Source organism: Artemia franciscana, chromosome 13, assembly GCF_032884065.1.
Source record: "Artemia franciscana chromosome 13, ASM3288406v1, whole genome shotgun sequence".
Classification (NCBI taxonomy): domain Eukaryota; kingdom Metazoa; phylum Arthropoda; class Branchiopoda; order Anostraca; family Artemiidae; genus Artemia; species Artemia franciscana.
Window position 1 is genome coordinate 6650714 of NC_088875.1, and position 16695 is coordinate 6667408.

Here is a 16695-nt window from a genome sequence, read left to right on the forward strand (position 1 = left end):
GGAGATCAGCACCGCCGGTAGGGAATGTAAAGTCTAATGCTGTATCTTTTACCTTTTTTTACTCTTAGAAAATAAATTTACTTTTTGAAATAATCTTTTGTTGTGTACTTATATTCAAACGAACTTTACTTAAAAGCACCCCTCGTACATTTTTGGATAGGAAGAGAGTATTTGGGAGAAAGCTTTGTTTCTAGTTGTCCAATTTTCTCTCATGACTATTTTCATCTTATATCTGTTTTCCTGTTATTATTCCGATTTTTCCTGTCTAATTTCTTCTCATTATACATTAATTTAAATGTACTTTTTAATAGTCTTCTCATTTTCTAATTGTAATTTTTATTAATATTGTATCATTAATTTCGAAGAAAATTCTGGTATAAGTCTAGGGTTCAAGCAGTGCATAAGGAAACATGTTAAGAAAACAATTCTTACTTCACAATATGCAGAATAATCCTAGTCAACATATTTATCAGGGGGAGGGGGGCTTTTATTGTATTTCCAGTTTTTCTTATCACATTTTAAAATATTTGTGTCTACTCTTTAAGTCTTGAAAATTGTCTATAAGTAAATACCCACCAGCCATCTACCTAATCTAATCTAACCTAACTTAACCTAATTTATCAATATTTTTGTATTAATATGTTTTTGTGAAAAATTATTAGATGGCACCGATGATATTTATTTACATATATAGATTATTTGAGAACGGAAAAATTCACTTGAATTCATGTTTGTTTTTTAAATTTTCGTTTAAAAAAATTCTACTACTGTGAAAGAAGTGAAGATGAAGGTTCTCCCCTTGCAAATGTGTTAACCAGGACTATTCTGCATATTATGAAGTAAGATTGTTTTCTTAACATTTTTTTTTTTACTGGTTGAACCCTAGGCTTATACCGAAATTTTTTTTTTAGGACAAATTGTCTCTGCTCCTTCATCTTGAAGAAATTGAAATGACGATGCAAATCAAGCAATATGACATGGAAAAGGTGACTTTCCGAAAAACTGGGGAATTTCTATCCCTAGAGGTCCCTGGTCTGGCTGAAAAAAGACCTTCATTACTAATTGGTGATGCAGTTATTGCAACAAATCCGTGGTCGTCCCAAGGTTAGCTTCTTATCTTCTATGGTACAATGATAATAATAGTTGTATACAGGTCTAATTCTCATGACTGTAACTGAGGGGGAGGGGGGCTCCACAATGTATTGGACGGATAGGTCCTTTGGACCAATCTCAGGAGGGAATTCTTTCTATCCCTTTGGATGCTTATTTTTGGTCGTTTAATTGAAAAAAAAAAAAAACACTAGTGGTACCGCTGACAGTGCTGCAGTATTAAACTTAACCTTAACCTTAAAGATTCACAAAGCTTATGGATTACCAGAAGAAATTTAATTTCTAAAATCTGAATTTACACAAACTATCCACGTGTAATTGTATCCATCTTGAAATTTGCATATTCTTTTCCAAGAACTATTTTTATTGATTGCAGATCAGACACGGCTCTTTTACATTACGTCATTGAACCTTTGGTAATTACCTAAAGCTATATAATCTTAGGGAGAAAAGTTTGTTTGTAATACAAGCAGCACAAAGTTGAATTAAGGTATGCTTAGATTTTACGTTACGCAAGTTTATCAATGTTAATGATAAGTCGATAGAGCAGTAAACAAAATGGAATTTTTGGATGGGTTAGGATGGGTTAGTTTGTAGAACACAGGTTGAAAAAGAAAATACCCACACACATATGTTGCACCCTTTTGGCTGAAGTGGTCATAGTATTTCTTAGTAGCTTTTCTTTAGTAGCGTATTTCTTAGTATCGAACAAAGTTGTCTTGGAATTATAAAGTGACAGATTATTCGTGCCCTCATTTCAGTTCTAATTTTTACATAGCATAATTTGATTATGCTAAATCAAATTGATTATGGTCTTGAAATTATAAAGTGACAGATTATTCGAGCCCTCCTTTCAGTTCTAATTTTTACATAGCATAATTTGATTATGCTAAATCAAATTGAGTATGGTCTTGGAATTATTAAGTGACAGATTATTTGAGCCCTCCTTTCAGTTGTAATTTTTGCATAGCATAATTTGATTATGTTAAATCACATTGATTATTGTCTTGGAATTATAAATTGACAGATTATTCGAGCCTTATTGTCAGTCCTAATTTTTGCATAGCCTAATTTTGTATAGCAAAAAAAAATTATGTCGCTTTGTTCGACATGTTGGCAGTTGTAATTCCAACTCGAAAAAGATATATGCACGACTAAAAAGTTCAAAATATTATCCCCTTCCCCCTCAATACTGCAGTCTTTATGGCAAAGGGCTGTAAATGAAGTTTTGGTTCGTAAATCAGCCAAAGCTACCTAATAACTGGCCACAAATTGTTTGCAATAATTACTTACCACAAAAATACTACTTTCAATTTTTTCAGGTATGTGAAAAAAGTTTTGATTCATAAAGTAGCCAATTTTATCTATTAACCTGGCTTAATACACTAGTTTCGACTTTGATATGTCTATAAATGAAGTTTGAATTCATAAAGTTGCCTTAATTATCTGTTAACATGCCACAAATTATTACCGATAATAACCTACCTTAGAACTTACTACAAGCTCTAATATATTAGTTTCAATTCTTGACATGTCTACAGACAAAGTTTGAATTCTTAAAATAGCCGAAATCGTCGATCACAATTCGTTATTATTAACTTACCATTAACCATTAATTTAGCATTCACTTACAAATTATTAACTAGGCAGTAGAATTACCACAAACCCTAATATATTAGCTTCAATTTTTTGTATGTCTATAAATGATGTTTAGATTCGTAAAGTAGCCGAAATTATCTATTAACCTGCCACAAATCATTACTGATTTGTTACCCTAAAAATGTCCATAAGCCAAAATATAATAGTTTAAATTTTTGGTATATCTACGAAAGAAGTTTGGATTCATAAAGTAGCCAAAATAATCTATTAATCTATCACAAATTATTATTACCAACTTACCGCTAACCATTAACTTACCAAAAAATTACCACAAGCCCTCACGTACAAGTTCCAATTTTTGATGTCTCTAAATAAGGTTTGGATTCATATAGTAGCTAATTTCATTTAACTAGCAATCTCAAGTACTAACATATCCTTTTCAGTGTCTTCTAGTTCTGGAGAATGAATTCTTGATTCACAAAATTGTCATAATTAACCAATAAATTACTGTAAGTTATTACCAATTATAACCTTATTGCAAAACTAGCCACAAGTCCTAAAAAAAACAAATAATCACGCATCCTTGATCTATCTTGTAGCGAAAAATCCAAAATTCCACATTTTTGTAGATAGGAGCTTGAAACTTCTACTACAGGGTTCTCTGATACGCTGAATCTGATGGTGGGGCTTTCGTTAAGATTCTGTGACTTTTAATGGGTGTTTCCCCCTATTTTCGAAAATAAGGCAAATTTTCTCAGGCTCGTAATTTTTGATGGGTAATTCTAAACTTAATGAAACACATATAGTTACAACCAAGATTAAAATGCGATTCTTTTGATGTAACTATTGTTATAATAATTCAGTTTTTTAGAGTTTCGGTTACGATTGAGCCGGGTCGCTCCTTACTACAGTTCGTTACGACGAACTGTTTGATAGATTAAGTATTGTTAACTGTTTTATTTTAATCTATTTATCTATTGTTAACTGTTTATCTATTTAATCTATTAACTTATTGTCAACTGTTTATTTTAACTGTTTGATATTTAAGTATAACTCTCAGTTTTTTGCAGGCTTTAAATGAATTTCGGTTTCGAAAAAAGACACGATTAACTAACAACACCATAAGTCCTAATATGATACTTTCAATTTTTTTTCTAGGTCTCGAGAATAGAGGTTTCATTCATAAAGTAGCCAAAAATGAAGTTTTCATTAAGTTCCATCCCAATCTGCATGATAGTTATGCTGGTGAAGATTACAATATTTCATTTAAGTTCAGCCGAACTCCACTTCGGCGATGTCACCAGTCAGTTGAAATTGCAGAGCGTCACCTAAGTTTTGCTTTTCTTTTTCCGAAAAAGATGGTGCCTAAAAAGCCTGTGGTAAGTTTTTTCTTTTTACCGTGTGTCATAAATTTTCAGTTTAGACTGTGTTTTTGAGAAAAAGTTAATAATGTTAAGTGCAAAATCGTATGGTTGGGTGACACTGAGGCAAAGCCTTTTGCCCTATTATTTATTTTTATACATGCGCATATTATGTATTTGATTTGTAACCCACTATTAACAAAATGGAAATAACAGAGTAAAACGCATAGAAAAAGAAAAGTACTATGAAATATAGGGAAAATCTAGTTAATTGACTTCTTGCTATCTCAGAAAGGGTTTTGGCTAGGGAAATGAAACTTTCAGGGATGGGTCTACAGGCTACCTACACTCCTTCTCCCTCTAGAGGGCCCTGACGTTTGATAACCTTTAAAAATGTGTTTGTTATAAAAGTGAAATCTTGCAAAATAGATCTTCTGCTTAATTGAAGTACAACAAAATTGTTTTCAGCTTCATAACTTTGCTCAATTCCAGTTTATAAGGTTTTGAAGATATGCAAATACATTTCCTAAATTTTGAAAAAAACATTGATATGGCTCAAAATTCTACTCAAATACCAGGAATTGCATTTTTAGAACTAAAGGCAGAGAAAAAGCAACTAGTAACTGAAAATTAAGGTAAAATGTTGTTTTGTCAAAATTTCAATAGGTCATGTAGGCAAAATTTCAGGGCCCTCTAGAGGGAGAAGGAGTGGAGGTGGGTACTTTAAAATACCTTCCCGGGACATACTTTAGCCTGTAGACCCATCCCTGAAAGTTTCATTTTCCTAACCTAAACCCTTTCCAAGATAGCAAGAAGTCAATTAACTATAATTTTACCTGAAATATATATACTTTAAAACTCGCTATTGATTTGAAACTCACTAATGTAAAATGTAAATTGTTTTAGTACGACTTACCGGCTAATTTTAGCCTTAATCTTTTTAAAATTATTAGCAAAACACCTGGTATACATAGATTATACTTAACAAACTGATAACCAAGTTAAGGGACAATCTCGTTCCTTGTCTTTCCCAATACTAAAAAAAAATCAAGGTATATAGAAAGAGAGAGCGGGGTTTAGATTTGAAATGGAATATGTACCTGTGTTGGGTGAAAATTTACTTGGCACGTAGGTTAACAAAGGAGGGTATGTGGGGCAAGCATGTAGAATTAGTTGAAAAAAGATTACCCTATTATTGAGATAATTGCCCTATTATTTACTTTTTATATATGCGCATATTATATATTTAATTTGTAACCCTCTATTAACAAAATGGAAATAACAGAGTAAAACGCATAGAAAAAAGAAAAGCACTATGAAATATATATATATACTTTCAAGTCTATGGAATGGAGGAAGCTTCTTTTCTTTTATATCTGATAGCTTGTTACTTAGCATGACAACTCTACGAAATACATCATTCATCCCAGATTTTGATAGATGTACTAGCTTTTTTTTTTTTTTTTTTTTTTTTTTTTTTTTTTTTTTTTTTTTTTTTTTTTTTTTTTTTTTTTTTTTTTTGAAGAAGGTGGTTCCTAAGACACCTGCTATAGGTTTTTCTAAAATTTTTCTATTTAGGCAATGTTTTTTTTCGGAAGAAGGGAATAAAGTTAGGTGCGAAAACTGATTTTTCAGATAAACTGAGCCAAAATCAGTGCATTGCTCAGAATTAAACGTAAAATTTCTTTTTTGTGCTATTTATTCCTTTTTAGTCCTAGAATGAACATCTTTTTCTTCTTCCTTACGTCAGTTCAATTTTTTCAGAATTAATTCGAATTTGTAGAAAGGTCTATTGTCATAGACGATGTCAATGCTATTTATAGGATAAGTTGAGTGAATCCTCACATTTCTTTGCTATCGTCAGTACTGACTTCAAATTATAGAATAAAATTTTAAACTTGGTATTGATTAATGGCCAATATTTTGCCTATTAAGGAAAGGCCGCTTTTTAAACATTTACGCCTAAAATATTATTCGTGGTTAAATGAATGATGAACAAAAGTGACGTAACCAGTGGTTCATTTGGGAAAATTGGGATTAAGGGATTTAAAGAGATTAAGCCACAAAAGAGGGATTAATTCTTGTGATGGGATACGGAAATTTTTATTAAAAGTAAGGTAAAGGTAAAAATACTGCACTGGATCTTAAAGTTCAAACTGGGGGGTAACTGCAATCTGAGGGGGACGGAGTTATCTTGTTCTTTCCCATACCCTTCCTGTTTACCTTCCCCTGATTTCTCCAGGTACCCATTTATATCTGGGTCGACTCTAGCTGAGGTTACAGAGTCACGCTACTCAGATCTAGATACTTAACTGAGATATAGCTGGATCACGCTACTGACCCCTGTCCTAAACCGAGTAGTTAGTGACGCCAGAACTCGAACTCCAGCAATAAAGGACATAAGATGGTATGTTCCCTGAGCTCAACGCTCGGCTCGAATGTTTTTTTTAGTCTACATAATTGGAGGAGCAGGGTGGGGCAATACCCCTCCAAAAATATCCGCCAGTTTTTTGGCATTAAAATTGTCAAGCACCTTTTTTTAGTTAGAATCATTCAAGATTTTAAAATCAGGGTTGATTGCTAGTTATAGGGCCATAGAAACTCCAACACTCTCTCGCTCTATATGTAATTTTTCAAAGAAAGGCAGGTATGCTGCCCATTATTTGAACTAAAATCACGCAAGTATTTTTAAGTGATAATTCGTATTATTATAAGCATAAAGTGGAACCATAGCTTATCCTAATTACTTCTGTCCTTCCCACTCCCAACTTTTTCGCAAAAGGACAAGCATGTTGCACCTTCTTTGTTCCAGAACAACGTGCAGATTTTCAATCGTTCTATTATTGGAGAAATAAAATATTGCCCTCTATCGGAGGGTCATATGCCACCCGATATCCTCAGTAACGTTTTAGTACAAAGGAAAGCCTTTTGTACTGTGGCTGAACCAGAATAATGGAGGGATTGGGAACCTGCATGACTGGGAGACTAAAATGGCCCTGGGGCTTCCGTTTGCCTCCATGCAAGTGTCTACCAATTTATTATAAATTATGATGCAACGCAAACACAGGTGCTTCCCAGGGGAGGGGGTATTGTCTGTCCTTGGAGAACAAGGGCAAGTCAAGAATGTAAAAAAAAAATCAGTTGAGTTTGAAATATTCCCATTTTATTCTTGGTTAAAAGAAATCTCCTGGCAGCAATTGCCTCCCCCCCCCCTGTCCGACACTTTCAGAATTGAAGTAATAAGTGAGAAAGACCTATGTGGGGATTAAGTTTTTAGCAAAATAAAGAAACCTAAACGAACTAGTATAACTCCCATTGATATTCCGATTGGACTTATTAAAGCATTTCCTGACAAATTGACTAAGCCGCTAACGCAAATTTTTAATTGCATTTCAACTTCTTCAGTTTACCCACAGATATGGAAAAGTGGGTATGCTACTCCAATCCCTAAAAAAGATACTGAATTTAATTTCGACGGTGTGAGACCAATCACTTTGACCCCCTTGTTCAGCAAAATGTACGAAAGTTTTGTAGCAAATTGGCTACAAACAGAAAGAATAAATCAACGTCCCATTATCTAGTCAGTCTTTTACATTTAAATTTTAAGCATGTTGATGAACCTGGTAAATGGATAAACCTAATAACAATTGATTTTAAAAAGGGTTTCGCTCTCATTGATCATAACATTTTATTTCTTAAGCTTTTAATTGATTTTAGAGTGAACCCTGCTATTGTGAAAATCATTCAGAGTTTTTTAATAAATAGGTTCCAAATTTTAGAATATAAGAAGTCTTTCTTTGAACCTGAGCCAGTTTTTTGTGGTGTACCTGAAGGTACCATCATGGGTCCTATTCTTTTTCTAGTTATGATTAATAATATTGCTAATGATTGTGAAATCCGTTGGAAATCTATCCATCTATCTAAGACTCTCAAGAATGTTTAATCTCTAATAGGTTGGTAACCAAAAGATGTTTATTTACTCTCACACTGCTTAAAAGATGTATCAAACAAGAAAAAAAAATCCTTAAACGCACATCTTTAGATAACCCTGAATTTCTCATATCAAAGAAATTTAAATAGTTTAACCACCAAAGTACCTTTAATCACTCTCTCCTTGCTCTAAAGATGTGATTTTGCTTTGAAAATTGTACTACAATAAAAGAAGTGAAGATAAAGGTTCCCCTCTGCAAGATGTGTTTACTAGGATTATTCTACATATTATGAAGTGAGAATTGTTTTCTTAACATGTTTTCTTATGTACTGGTTGAACCCTAGGTTTATACTGAAAATCTTTTAGATAACCCTAAGTTTAAAATAATTAAAAACTTTTAAGCATAATAAAGTTCTCAAATCAAAGGAACTTAGATAGTTTAACCACCAAAGTACCTTCAATCAATCTCTCCTAGCTCCAAGGATGTGATCAAACACGCCAATAATTGGACCTCCATGCGTCTATCCTTCAATGACAGGATACACTACATAGTCAAATCAGCCTTTGTATGGTATGCAAAGATGTCACTAATGTAGGAAAAAATTCTAATTTGGTCAAGTTTCTAGATTCTAGAGTGGTGGGTGCTGAAATTTGACTTAGCAACCTTACAGCTTATAAACTTTAGTGTGAGTTATCCTGCAAAGTTAAAAATAGTATATGGTTTTGTTTAAATCACAGTTTTTTTTTACTTAATATAAGTTTCTAATATCTCGTTATAAATTACATTGGAATTAGAAAAGCACATTCCAGTGTTAGTGGTAGCACTCTTTTTTGTCATCAAAAACTGTTTAAATATTAGGTTCATACGTTGTAGCGGCCATTCGAATGCATTTCCCGAAAAGTTTATCAGTCAGTCACGGTTTTTTTTATTCAATTTCTTACTTGAAAATAATTTCTCTGAACTGATTATTGCTTCCACTGGAGGTGAACATTGCCTCCAGCCATAAACCCACCCTAACGAAAATTGAATATTTTTGCGTTTGAGCAAAAGGCCAAATATTTCCATTGTTTGAAGTGAGTGATTTCAATGAAACATCACTTTGAACATAAATCAGTTGTATCTCCGATTCAGCGTTTTCTTCTTCCAATTTTATGCGAAACAAGTAAAAAATCCTTCAGTATCAGTCTCTGCAAAAGGAGACCTTCTTCTTTGGTATAAAGCACTTGGAATCCCTCCTTTGGAGTCCTTATGGCTTCAGAGTTGGCTGATGCTATTCTATGGCATTGATTTTTATTCTTCCTTGGGGGGGGGGCTACAATGGCTTTCTCAAAAAGGCAAAACAAGGGAAGCGTAAAGCCTGTTATCTTTTCCTGCAATTTAAGACTAAAAAACTCAGCAGGTACTCCTAAGACTCTTGCAGCAGGATCCTCCCCTTCTTCTGCTAGTCAACCCTTAATCTTACCTTTTTAAGGACATCTTTTGTGTCGAGACTTGGAAAGAAATCAATGATTCCCTTGAAGATCCATCTCTCATCCTGAGATGTGGCGAACTATGCCACAATCAAAATTTTGCGGTCTTGAATTAACTTTTCAACTCTAAAAGAATTGTAATATGTTTTTTAATATTATAAGAAGGGTGTGAAGGTCCTTGTTTATCAAGGACCTTGTTCCTGAGTTTGTACTCGCCCTGTGCAAGATTTTGCCCTTGAGCTTTTGCTTTTTTGTGAATAAGACCACATTTCAAATAGTTCAACCAATATCTTTGTCTTTGCCTTGAACATGCAAGTTATGTGTATTTAGCTTCATGGTTATGGAGCTAAGATGCAAGATCTCCAATAGATCTTACAGCCTGCCTCGGAGTAACAAAGATTTTTTTTATACAGACTTACCGCCATCTCCAATAGATCTTGCAGCCCGCCTTGAAGTAACAAAAATTTTATATACAGACTCAACGCCATCTCCAATAGATCTTGCAGCTCCCCTTGAAATAACACAGATAACACTTTACAACAGGTTGCCATGCAACTATAAAAAAAGTGAAAGAAGCATAGGACAGAGAATTTTTAAAATGAAGCAAGTGTTTAAAGGAAGAACGGTTAGTTTCCTGAATTATAGTCCTTGCTTTATTGTAAAGTTAAGAAAAGAAAAGTTAAATCTTGCAGCCAAACTGGATTTTCTAGATCGGGGAAAGATACACCTCGTTCAACAATAATCTTTGAAAAGAAAAGAAAACTCAGTTGCTGCTTTGTTGCTGTCTAATTTTCTAAAAAAATTGAGATTGTTGAGCATTTAGTTGCGATTTTTGTTGTTCTACCTTCTTTTTCCTTAAGGAAGAATCTCGAGGTAAATCCTTTCCAATCTTGGAGTGAACGTTTCCTTTCTGCCCAATTGATAAACTTGCATTACAAAGTCAGAACACACATTTGTCCCTTCCTTGGTAAAAAAAAAGTAGTCAGATTCCCATTCAACATGAAAATTAAAAGTTTTTGGTTTTTGCTGGAACTTTATATTATTAGAACAATAATGTCAGTCCAAAGTATATAGAAAACCCAAGATAAACAAGTTAACCTTATTCATTAATGAACAGACGCTGACTGAGCGGTAGATGCACGGATTCTTTTTTTCTTGAATCGTAGGTTTGAGATGAGTAGTACAAGTTAGATTAGGCATCCCGAGTGCTGTGTTCGAAAATTCCCTGCGAGCTATCAGTCGCTCGTGATCGACGGTTTGACGATTTTCGGTCTGGAATCTAAACTAGTGTAATATAGTATATATATATATATATATATATATATATATATATATATATATATATATATATATATATATATATATATATATATAGTTTCATAGTCCATTTTATAGTCCATTTAGCTTGATCTGTTTGGTAACAAATTTACTAATATAGTAAAAATTAAGTACCCCTATGCGAAATTGAAATTATGCCATATTTAATTATTTACGGCTTTTTTGTGTAAGGATGATTGCTGTAATAAATGATTTGGGGATTTGACAGGTACATCGCTTAATGTTCACAGGAACATAAAGTTATGATGAGCTAAATAGGGTTAATTTTATTCTTGAAATGAAGCGATTATCTGTTTAGCTTGTAAGAAAAGCATGTTTTCAAGGAAAAACATGATGAAATTTTGTTTTGATGTTTCATAGGGATTTTATTAGTTTTCCTTATATCTGATGTTAACTGGCCGCATTGAAAGATGTTTACTAAGCGTCTTTTGGTCAGAGGTTCAGCAGTGTATCTAAGAGCTACGGCTCTGAATATTTACAGTGAAGTCAGAATCAGTTTAAAGTCAGAGTTTTTTTTAGAGCTAATGATTGATTTAAAGAAGGGTTCTCGGTGTCTAATATTATAAATGTGACTTATGTATTTCAGGGTAAAGACCTAAAAAAGGGTTGTTTCTCTATTTAGTGGTTGTTTGTCTTACCAGTTGTATTATTGACCAAAACAAAAACATACCGGAAGTTCAAATAAAGTGAATTAGGTGTATGATAAGTGCCAAGCTAAGGTACAAGTTTGTTTTACATTTCAAATTTGAGTGTGGAGTCGTTTTGAGGATTTTGCGAAATGTTCTCGATTGCAGTGTCGATCTTTGTTGGTGGAAATTTACAATTTTCCTCGTATTAACCGTTCCGTCACAGGCATCTATTTAAATGCGAAATACAATAAATTTATTTTTGTAGATTGATATGGTTGATAATGAAGCCAGACCTTTTTTTTATTCACCTCGCACTGTTTTTCTGAAGAAAAATAATTGTTCTGCGCAGAGAAGCCCTTGTAAACCTTCGACAGCTTCAAAGAAAACGGTTGCACAGCGTCTATTTGAGAAAAAGATGTCAGCTGCTTTGGCATCAGCGTCGGATCAGGCGTTGGCTGAATTTAATAATCATTTTCCTTCAAGATATGACATATCACCAACGGATTTTGAAATATACCCTCTTCAGTCACCTAATTCTGAAAAAGAAGAAATACGAGATTGCAAGGCATTACAAAGTGAGAAATTTACTCTTGATGGAGAACTCTTCGTGACTGAAATTAAGTTTGTAAGTCCCATAGTACCCGTTCGAGCTCATGTAGAGCGTAATTCTAAGAAGGGTAAAATAAACTGGTATAATGGAGACTTGAATAAAGAACAAAGAAGTGCAGTGATCAGAATATGTCGTGGTGAAGGAAGACCTTTGCCTTATGTAATCTATGGCCCTCCTGGAACGGGGAAAACTGTTACCGTTGTTGAAACAGTTCTGCAGGTTTTTACATTGGTTGCGCATAGCAGGTGAGATTTTTTATTTATTTAACATTTAAGTTACAAAAACCTAGTTAGGAATTTATTTTAACCAAACTCATAGGGGTAATTTGAAACATTGATAATTGAACTATATTTGGTCTGTTTTCTTAACTCTTATCTTTTAACACATTTAATGTGAACCACTTATCAACTTACACTAACCCTCACACAGAGACAAATAACAAAAAAGTGCATTAAAAAGACTTTTCCTTTTAAAAAGAAAGCTGTTTAAAAAGAAAATGTTTAAAATACCACGTAGCTTGTATATTTAGCTTTAATTGGTTTTAAACATGTATCTTTATGGCTACCAGTCGTGGGACTGGAGGGCTGTATAACTTGGCTGACGGGACACAGGACCATAACATTATATTATTTATGTGTAAAATACACAAATGGTATCAACATATTGTAAGCGGTATCTAAGGCTACGCTTTTTTATGTGAAAAGTCTTCGAAAAACAAAAAAAGAAAGCCCAGAACAATGTTTTTATTCGGCAGCATTAAGACGAAATCAACTATTTTTGGAACAACTTTTGCACCCTCTTTTAACGGCTATAAAGAATGTAGATGGCATAAAATCAGCTACAAGAATATCGCTAGCTGCAGTCCCTAGAATAAGCTACGCTGTAGGTAACTAATATCATGCATGCATATAAATTTTGTTTTACTTAGGGTCTGGAAACCCTTGTTTCTATGCATAATTCATTCTTTTCTGAGTTATAGCATTAGTTTTTTGAGCATCGTTCTTTTTTTTTTACCCTAGTTCAGTGGCTCCCAACCAATTTTGGACCATGCCCTATCTAGGTATTTCTAAAGTACTGATCGTGCTACTAATTTTTTTTTTTTTTACTAAAATTTTACTTGTCTTCACCTGAAGGATGCTTGAAGGGTCATTAACTTGGTATCTTTTTTTGGGTCGTTGTAACAGGTTGTAACACCTTTTTGGTTCATTGCAAAACTATCATTTATCGTTTTTGCTCTTTAAATGCATATGAATAGTAAATCATCTATATTAAAAATGTTTCTTTTTCAAAATTATGACTCTCAACTATAGTCAGCCTATGGGTGTACGTTGTTACCATGACTTACCAAAATATTGCCTTGCCCCACCAGTGGGGCTTGTGCCCCGCTTTGGGCATCATGGTGCTTGTTATTAAATTCTTTTCTTTTTTTTTCTTCGCCAATTTTCTTCTGAGGAAGCTTGGTGCTGCGGTGAGTTGTTAGTAGTAGTAGTAGTAGTAGTGATATATTAGTCTTATGCATTATTGATTTTTCGTTTACTATTGGAAAAAGGTCCTGTAGTTGTTTCTTTACTGTCCGGTTTTAACAATTTGACGTTCGGTATATTGAAGACGAAATTTGTCAAATTCAGTAAAATTTATTCAGTTATAATCTTATCAATGCAATTAAAATCATGGATTTGAAATGCTTCTGACTGATCTAAAGGATTGCCATGTCGAATAATTTTTTGTATATTTGTATGTTTGAAAATAAGTAGATATATTCAAAATTTTTCTCTTGAATGACTAAAGTGTAAAAAAAACAACACATTCATGCTTTTTATTTTAGTGCAGACTTTAATTAAGATAAGGTGATTATAATCATGTATATTACATTGATGAAGAAGCATAAATGAAAACCATTTTTAATTTTTATAACCAGAATTATAAAGTTCCTCTCCATTGTTGTATTATGTTAGAACATCGGTTCTAACATAATTAAATGAGCTACTCAGGGATACAAGTTGATATAGTAAATCGTCACCTTAGGGGAAGTGCAATTAATTGATCCCAGTTATTTTTTCCTGCTCATTAAGTTTTTTTTTATCTCCCTCTCGCCTTTCTGGGCATTAAACAATATATTTGAATATGACAATAATAATTTAGTTATATCTTGGTTTTAGGATCCTCATTGCAACACCATCGAATAGCTCGGCTGATTTGGTAGTTGAGCGCCTGGTTCAGTATGGGCACTTAAAGCCCGGCACCCTTATTCGACTAAATGCTCACAATAGAATCCTGGAATCAGTGCCAGAAACGGTTCTACCTTTTTCAAAAACGTGTGAAGATGTCCATTCAATTATTCTACATCGCATTATTGTTACAACTTGTGGTACAGCTGCTCACATCTACACAGCTGGAATTAAGAAAGGTCATTTTACTCATGTGTTTATAGATGAAGCCGGACAAGCTACCGAGCCAGAATGTTTAGTTCCACTTGGTCTTGTAATGATGGATGTTGGTCAAGTAGTCCTTGCAGGGGATCCTCATCAGCTTGGCCCGGTTGTACAGTCGAAGCTGGCCTCCCGCTACGGTCTTGAATATTCTTTTCTTGAAAGATTGAGCAAAAATGAGCTGTACGAAAGAAACGAGCAAAAATTTGCCGACAAAGGATATTATGACCCGTTTTTACTAACAAAATTGATTAGAAACTATAGATCTCATGATTCGCTTGTTCATCTACCATCGAAACTGTTTTACAATAATGATCTTATTTCTTCTGCCTTTGATAATGTGCACAAGTTAATTGATTGTGATTTTCTACCAAAAAAGGGTATTCCTCTAATATTTCATGGACTAAGAGGGAAAAACGTGCAGGAGAATGATGATCCTAGCTGGTTTAACCCCTCAGAAGCATATCAAGCTGCAACGTATTTGAGATCAGTTTTAAACAAGGGTATTTTACCGTCTGAAATAGGAATTATTACCCCTTACAGAAAACAAGTTGAAAAGATACGATTTGTTATTGATATGTTCAGCCTTGAGACTGTAAAAGTAGGAACTGTTGAAGAGTTTCAAGGTCAAGAACGGGATGTTATCATTGTTTCAACTGTAAGGTCAGAAATGGAGCAGCTTGAAGAAGATGTTATTCATAGTTTAGGCTTTGTTCGCAGCCCCAAGAGGTTTAATGTAGCCATAACTAGGGCTAAATGCTTACTAATTGTTATCGGTGATCCTCATTTACTTGTGACTGATGAAAATTGGTCAGCATTTGTGAAGCATTGTGTTACTATTGGTGCTTATACTGGTTGTGATTTGCCTGTTGGCTATAGTAGCTTGGATGTAAAATAAAAATGTGAATTTTGGTGACGCAATACCTCATAGCGTGTTTCAACATACCAGGATTAAATATCCACTAATCAAACAAAATATGTCCGAAGTTCCGAAGTCCGAAGGTCCATTGAAGCTACGCCGTTAAAGCTTTCCCACTAGCATAATTTGAGACTTTACGTTACGTTCTGTAATACCACTGATCTCCGTTACCTAGGCGGTGCTAAATAGCTTCTATTTAGAACTTAACATTACGCAAATTTATCTTACGTAATGGAAAAGAAAATATAACAGCAATAGAATGGAATTTCTGGATGAGCAATAAAATGAATCTTCAATACAAATTGAAAAAAATTCCCAGAAAGCCTTTTCGACTTGGTCAGAGCTTGGATCTTCATTTTTAGTTTTTGAAAGTTTGATAATGGATAATGATGATTGTAATTATATAGACGATGAATATGATGATTTCATGGATTTTTACGGTTATCTAGTTGGAAAGGACATGTTTAAGAGTGATATATATGCTAAACATAACGTAATTTAACCCCTATAATAGAAAATTACTTACAAAATGTGTAAGCTGCTTTTAGGGATTTTCTGCTCGAACCGCTATGGATAAGTGCCAAACAGGCACGTACACAGGAATTTTTTTCGGGGGGGGGGCAAAATTTCGAAACTGCAGATATAACAGATCCCGTAGTATTGTAGCGGATGGGGGGGAGAAGACTGAAGCCTCAACAGTATGTTTTAGGCTCAGGTTGTGTTCATAGCGATTTAGAACCAGTGCTTAATCTATTATATCCAACTGAAAGGGAAATTTTAGGGTTAACTGTGCAATATGGATTCTGTGGGGGGTAGTTCTTTTATTGCAAAAACGTAGATTTGAATGAAAAATGATAGTTTCCAAAATTGATCCATTAAAAGCTGTACTTTATCCTGAAAGGGGGGGGGGAATAAACGCCCTAATATATAGGATAATTCTATTTTGCTGTGGAAAGCAAACTCTCTTTACAAAAAAAATAACAGCACAATTGCTAATTACTTCAAAGAGGGTAAAAAGTTAGACAGAAAATGGGTTAGTAATTGGGCAGTGACTTGACCGGATAATGGCATGCTGTAAAATCCCCCAAAAAAGGCTTCACACTTGTATCTAGATTCTTAATAAATGTCCTACTTTTGCCAGAAATCCCAAGAGGGAAATTAAACATTTCACAAAGTTTCTGTGGGGGGCCCGGGCCCGAAGGCCCCCCCCATGCATACGTGCCAGGTGCCAAGGTACTTGCAACCAGCAACGTCCTACAGATAACTGTGAATAACTAAAATCAAAACTTAGATACTGAG

The 16695-nt window shown here is 34.0% G+C and overlaps 1 protein-coding gene across 3 annotated transcripts in view; it reads left to right on the forward strand.

Annotated features, from left to right (window-relative positions):
• LOC136034450 (RNA helicase Mov10l1-like) overlaps window positions 1-15830 on the forward strand; it is a 40875-nt gene extending 25045 nt beyond the window's left edge. For all 3 annotated transcript variants that reach the window (XM_065715632.1, XM_065715633.1, XM_065715631.1), the window contains exons 4-7: window positions 912-1104; window positions 3868-4088; window positions 11704-12293; window positions 14208-15830. In XM_065715632.1, coding sequence (XP_065571704.1) covers window positions 912-1104; window positions 3868-4088; window positions 11704-12293; window positions 14208-15375 — 2172 coding nt within the window. In that variant the 3' untranslated portion in view covers window positions 15376-15830. The remainder of the gene's footprint in view (window positions 1-911; window positions 1105-3867; window positions 4089-11703; window positions 12294-14207) is intronic.
• Window positions 15831-16695: the final 865 nt, after the last annotated feature.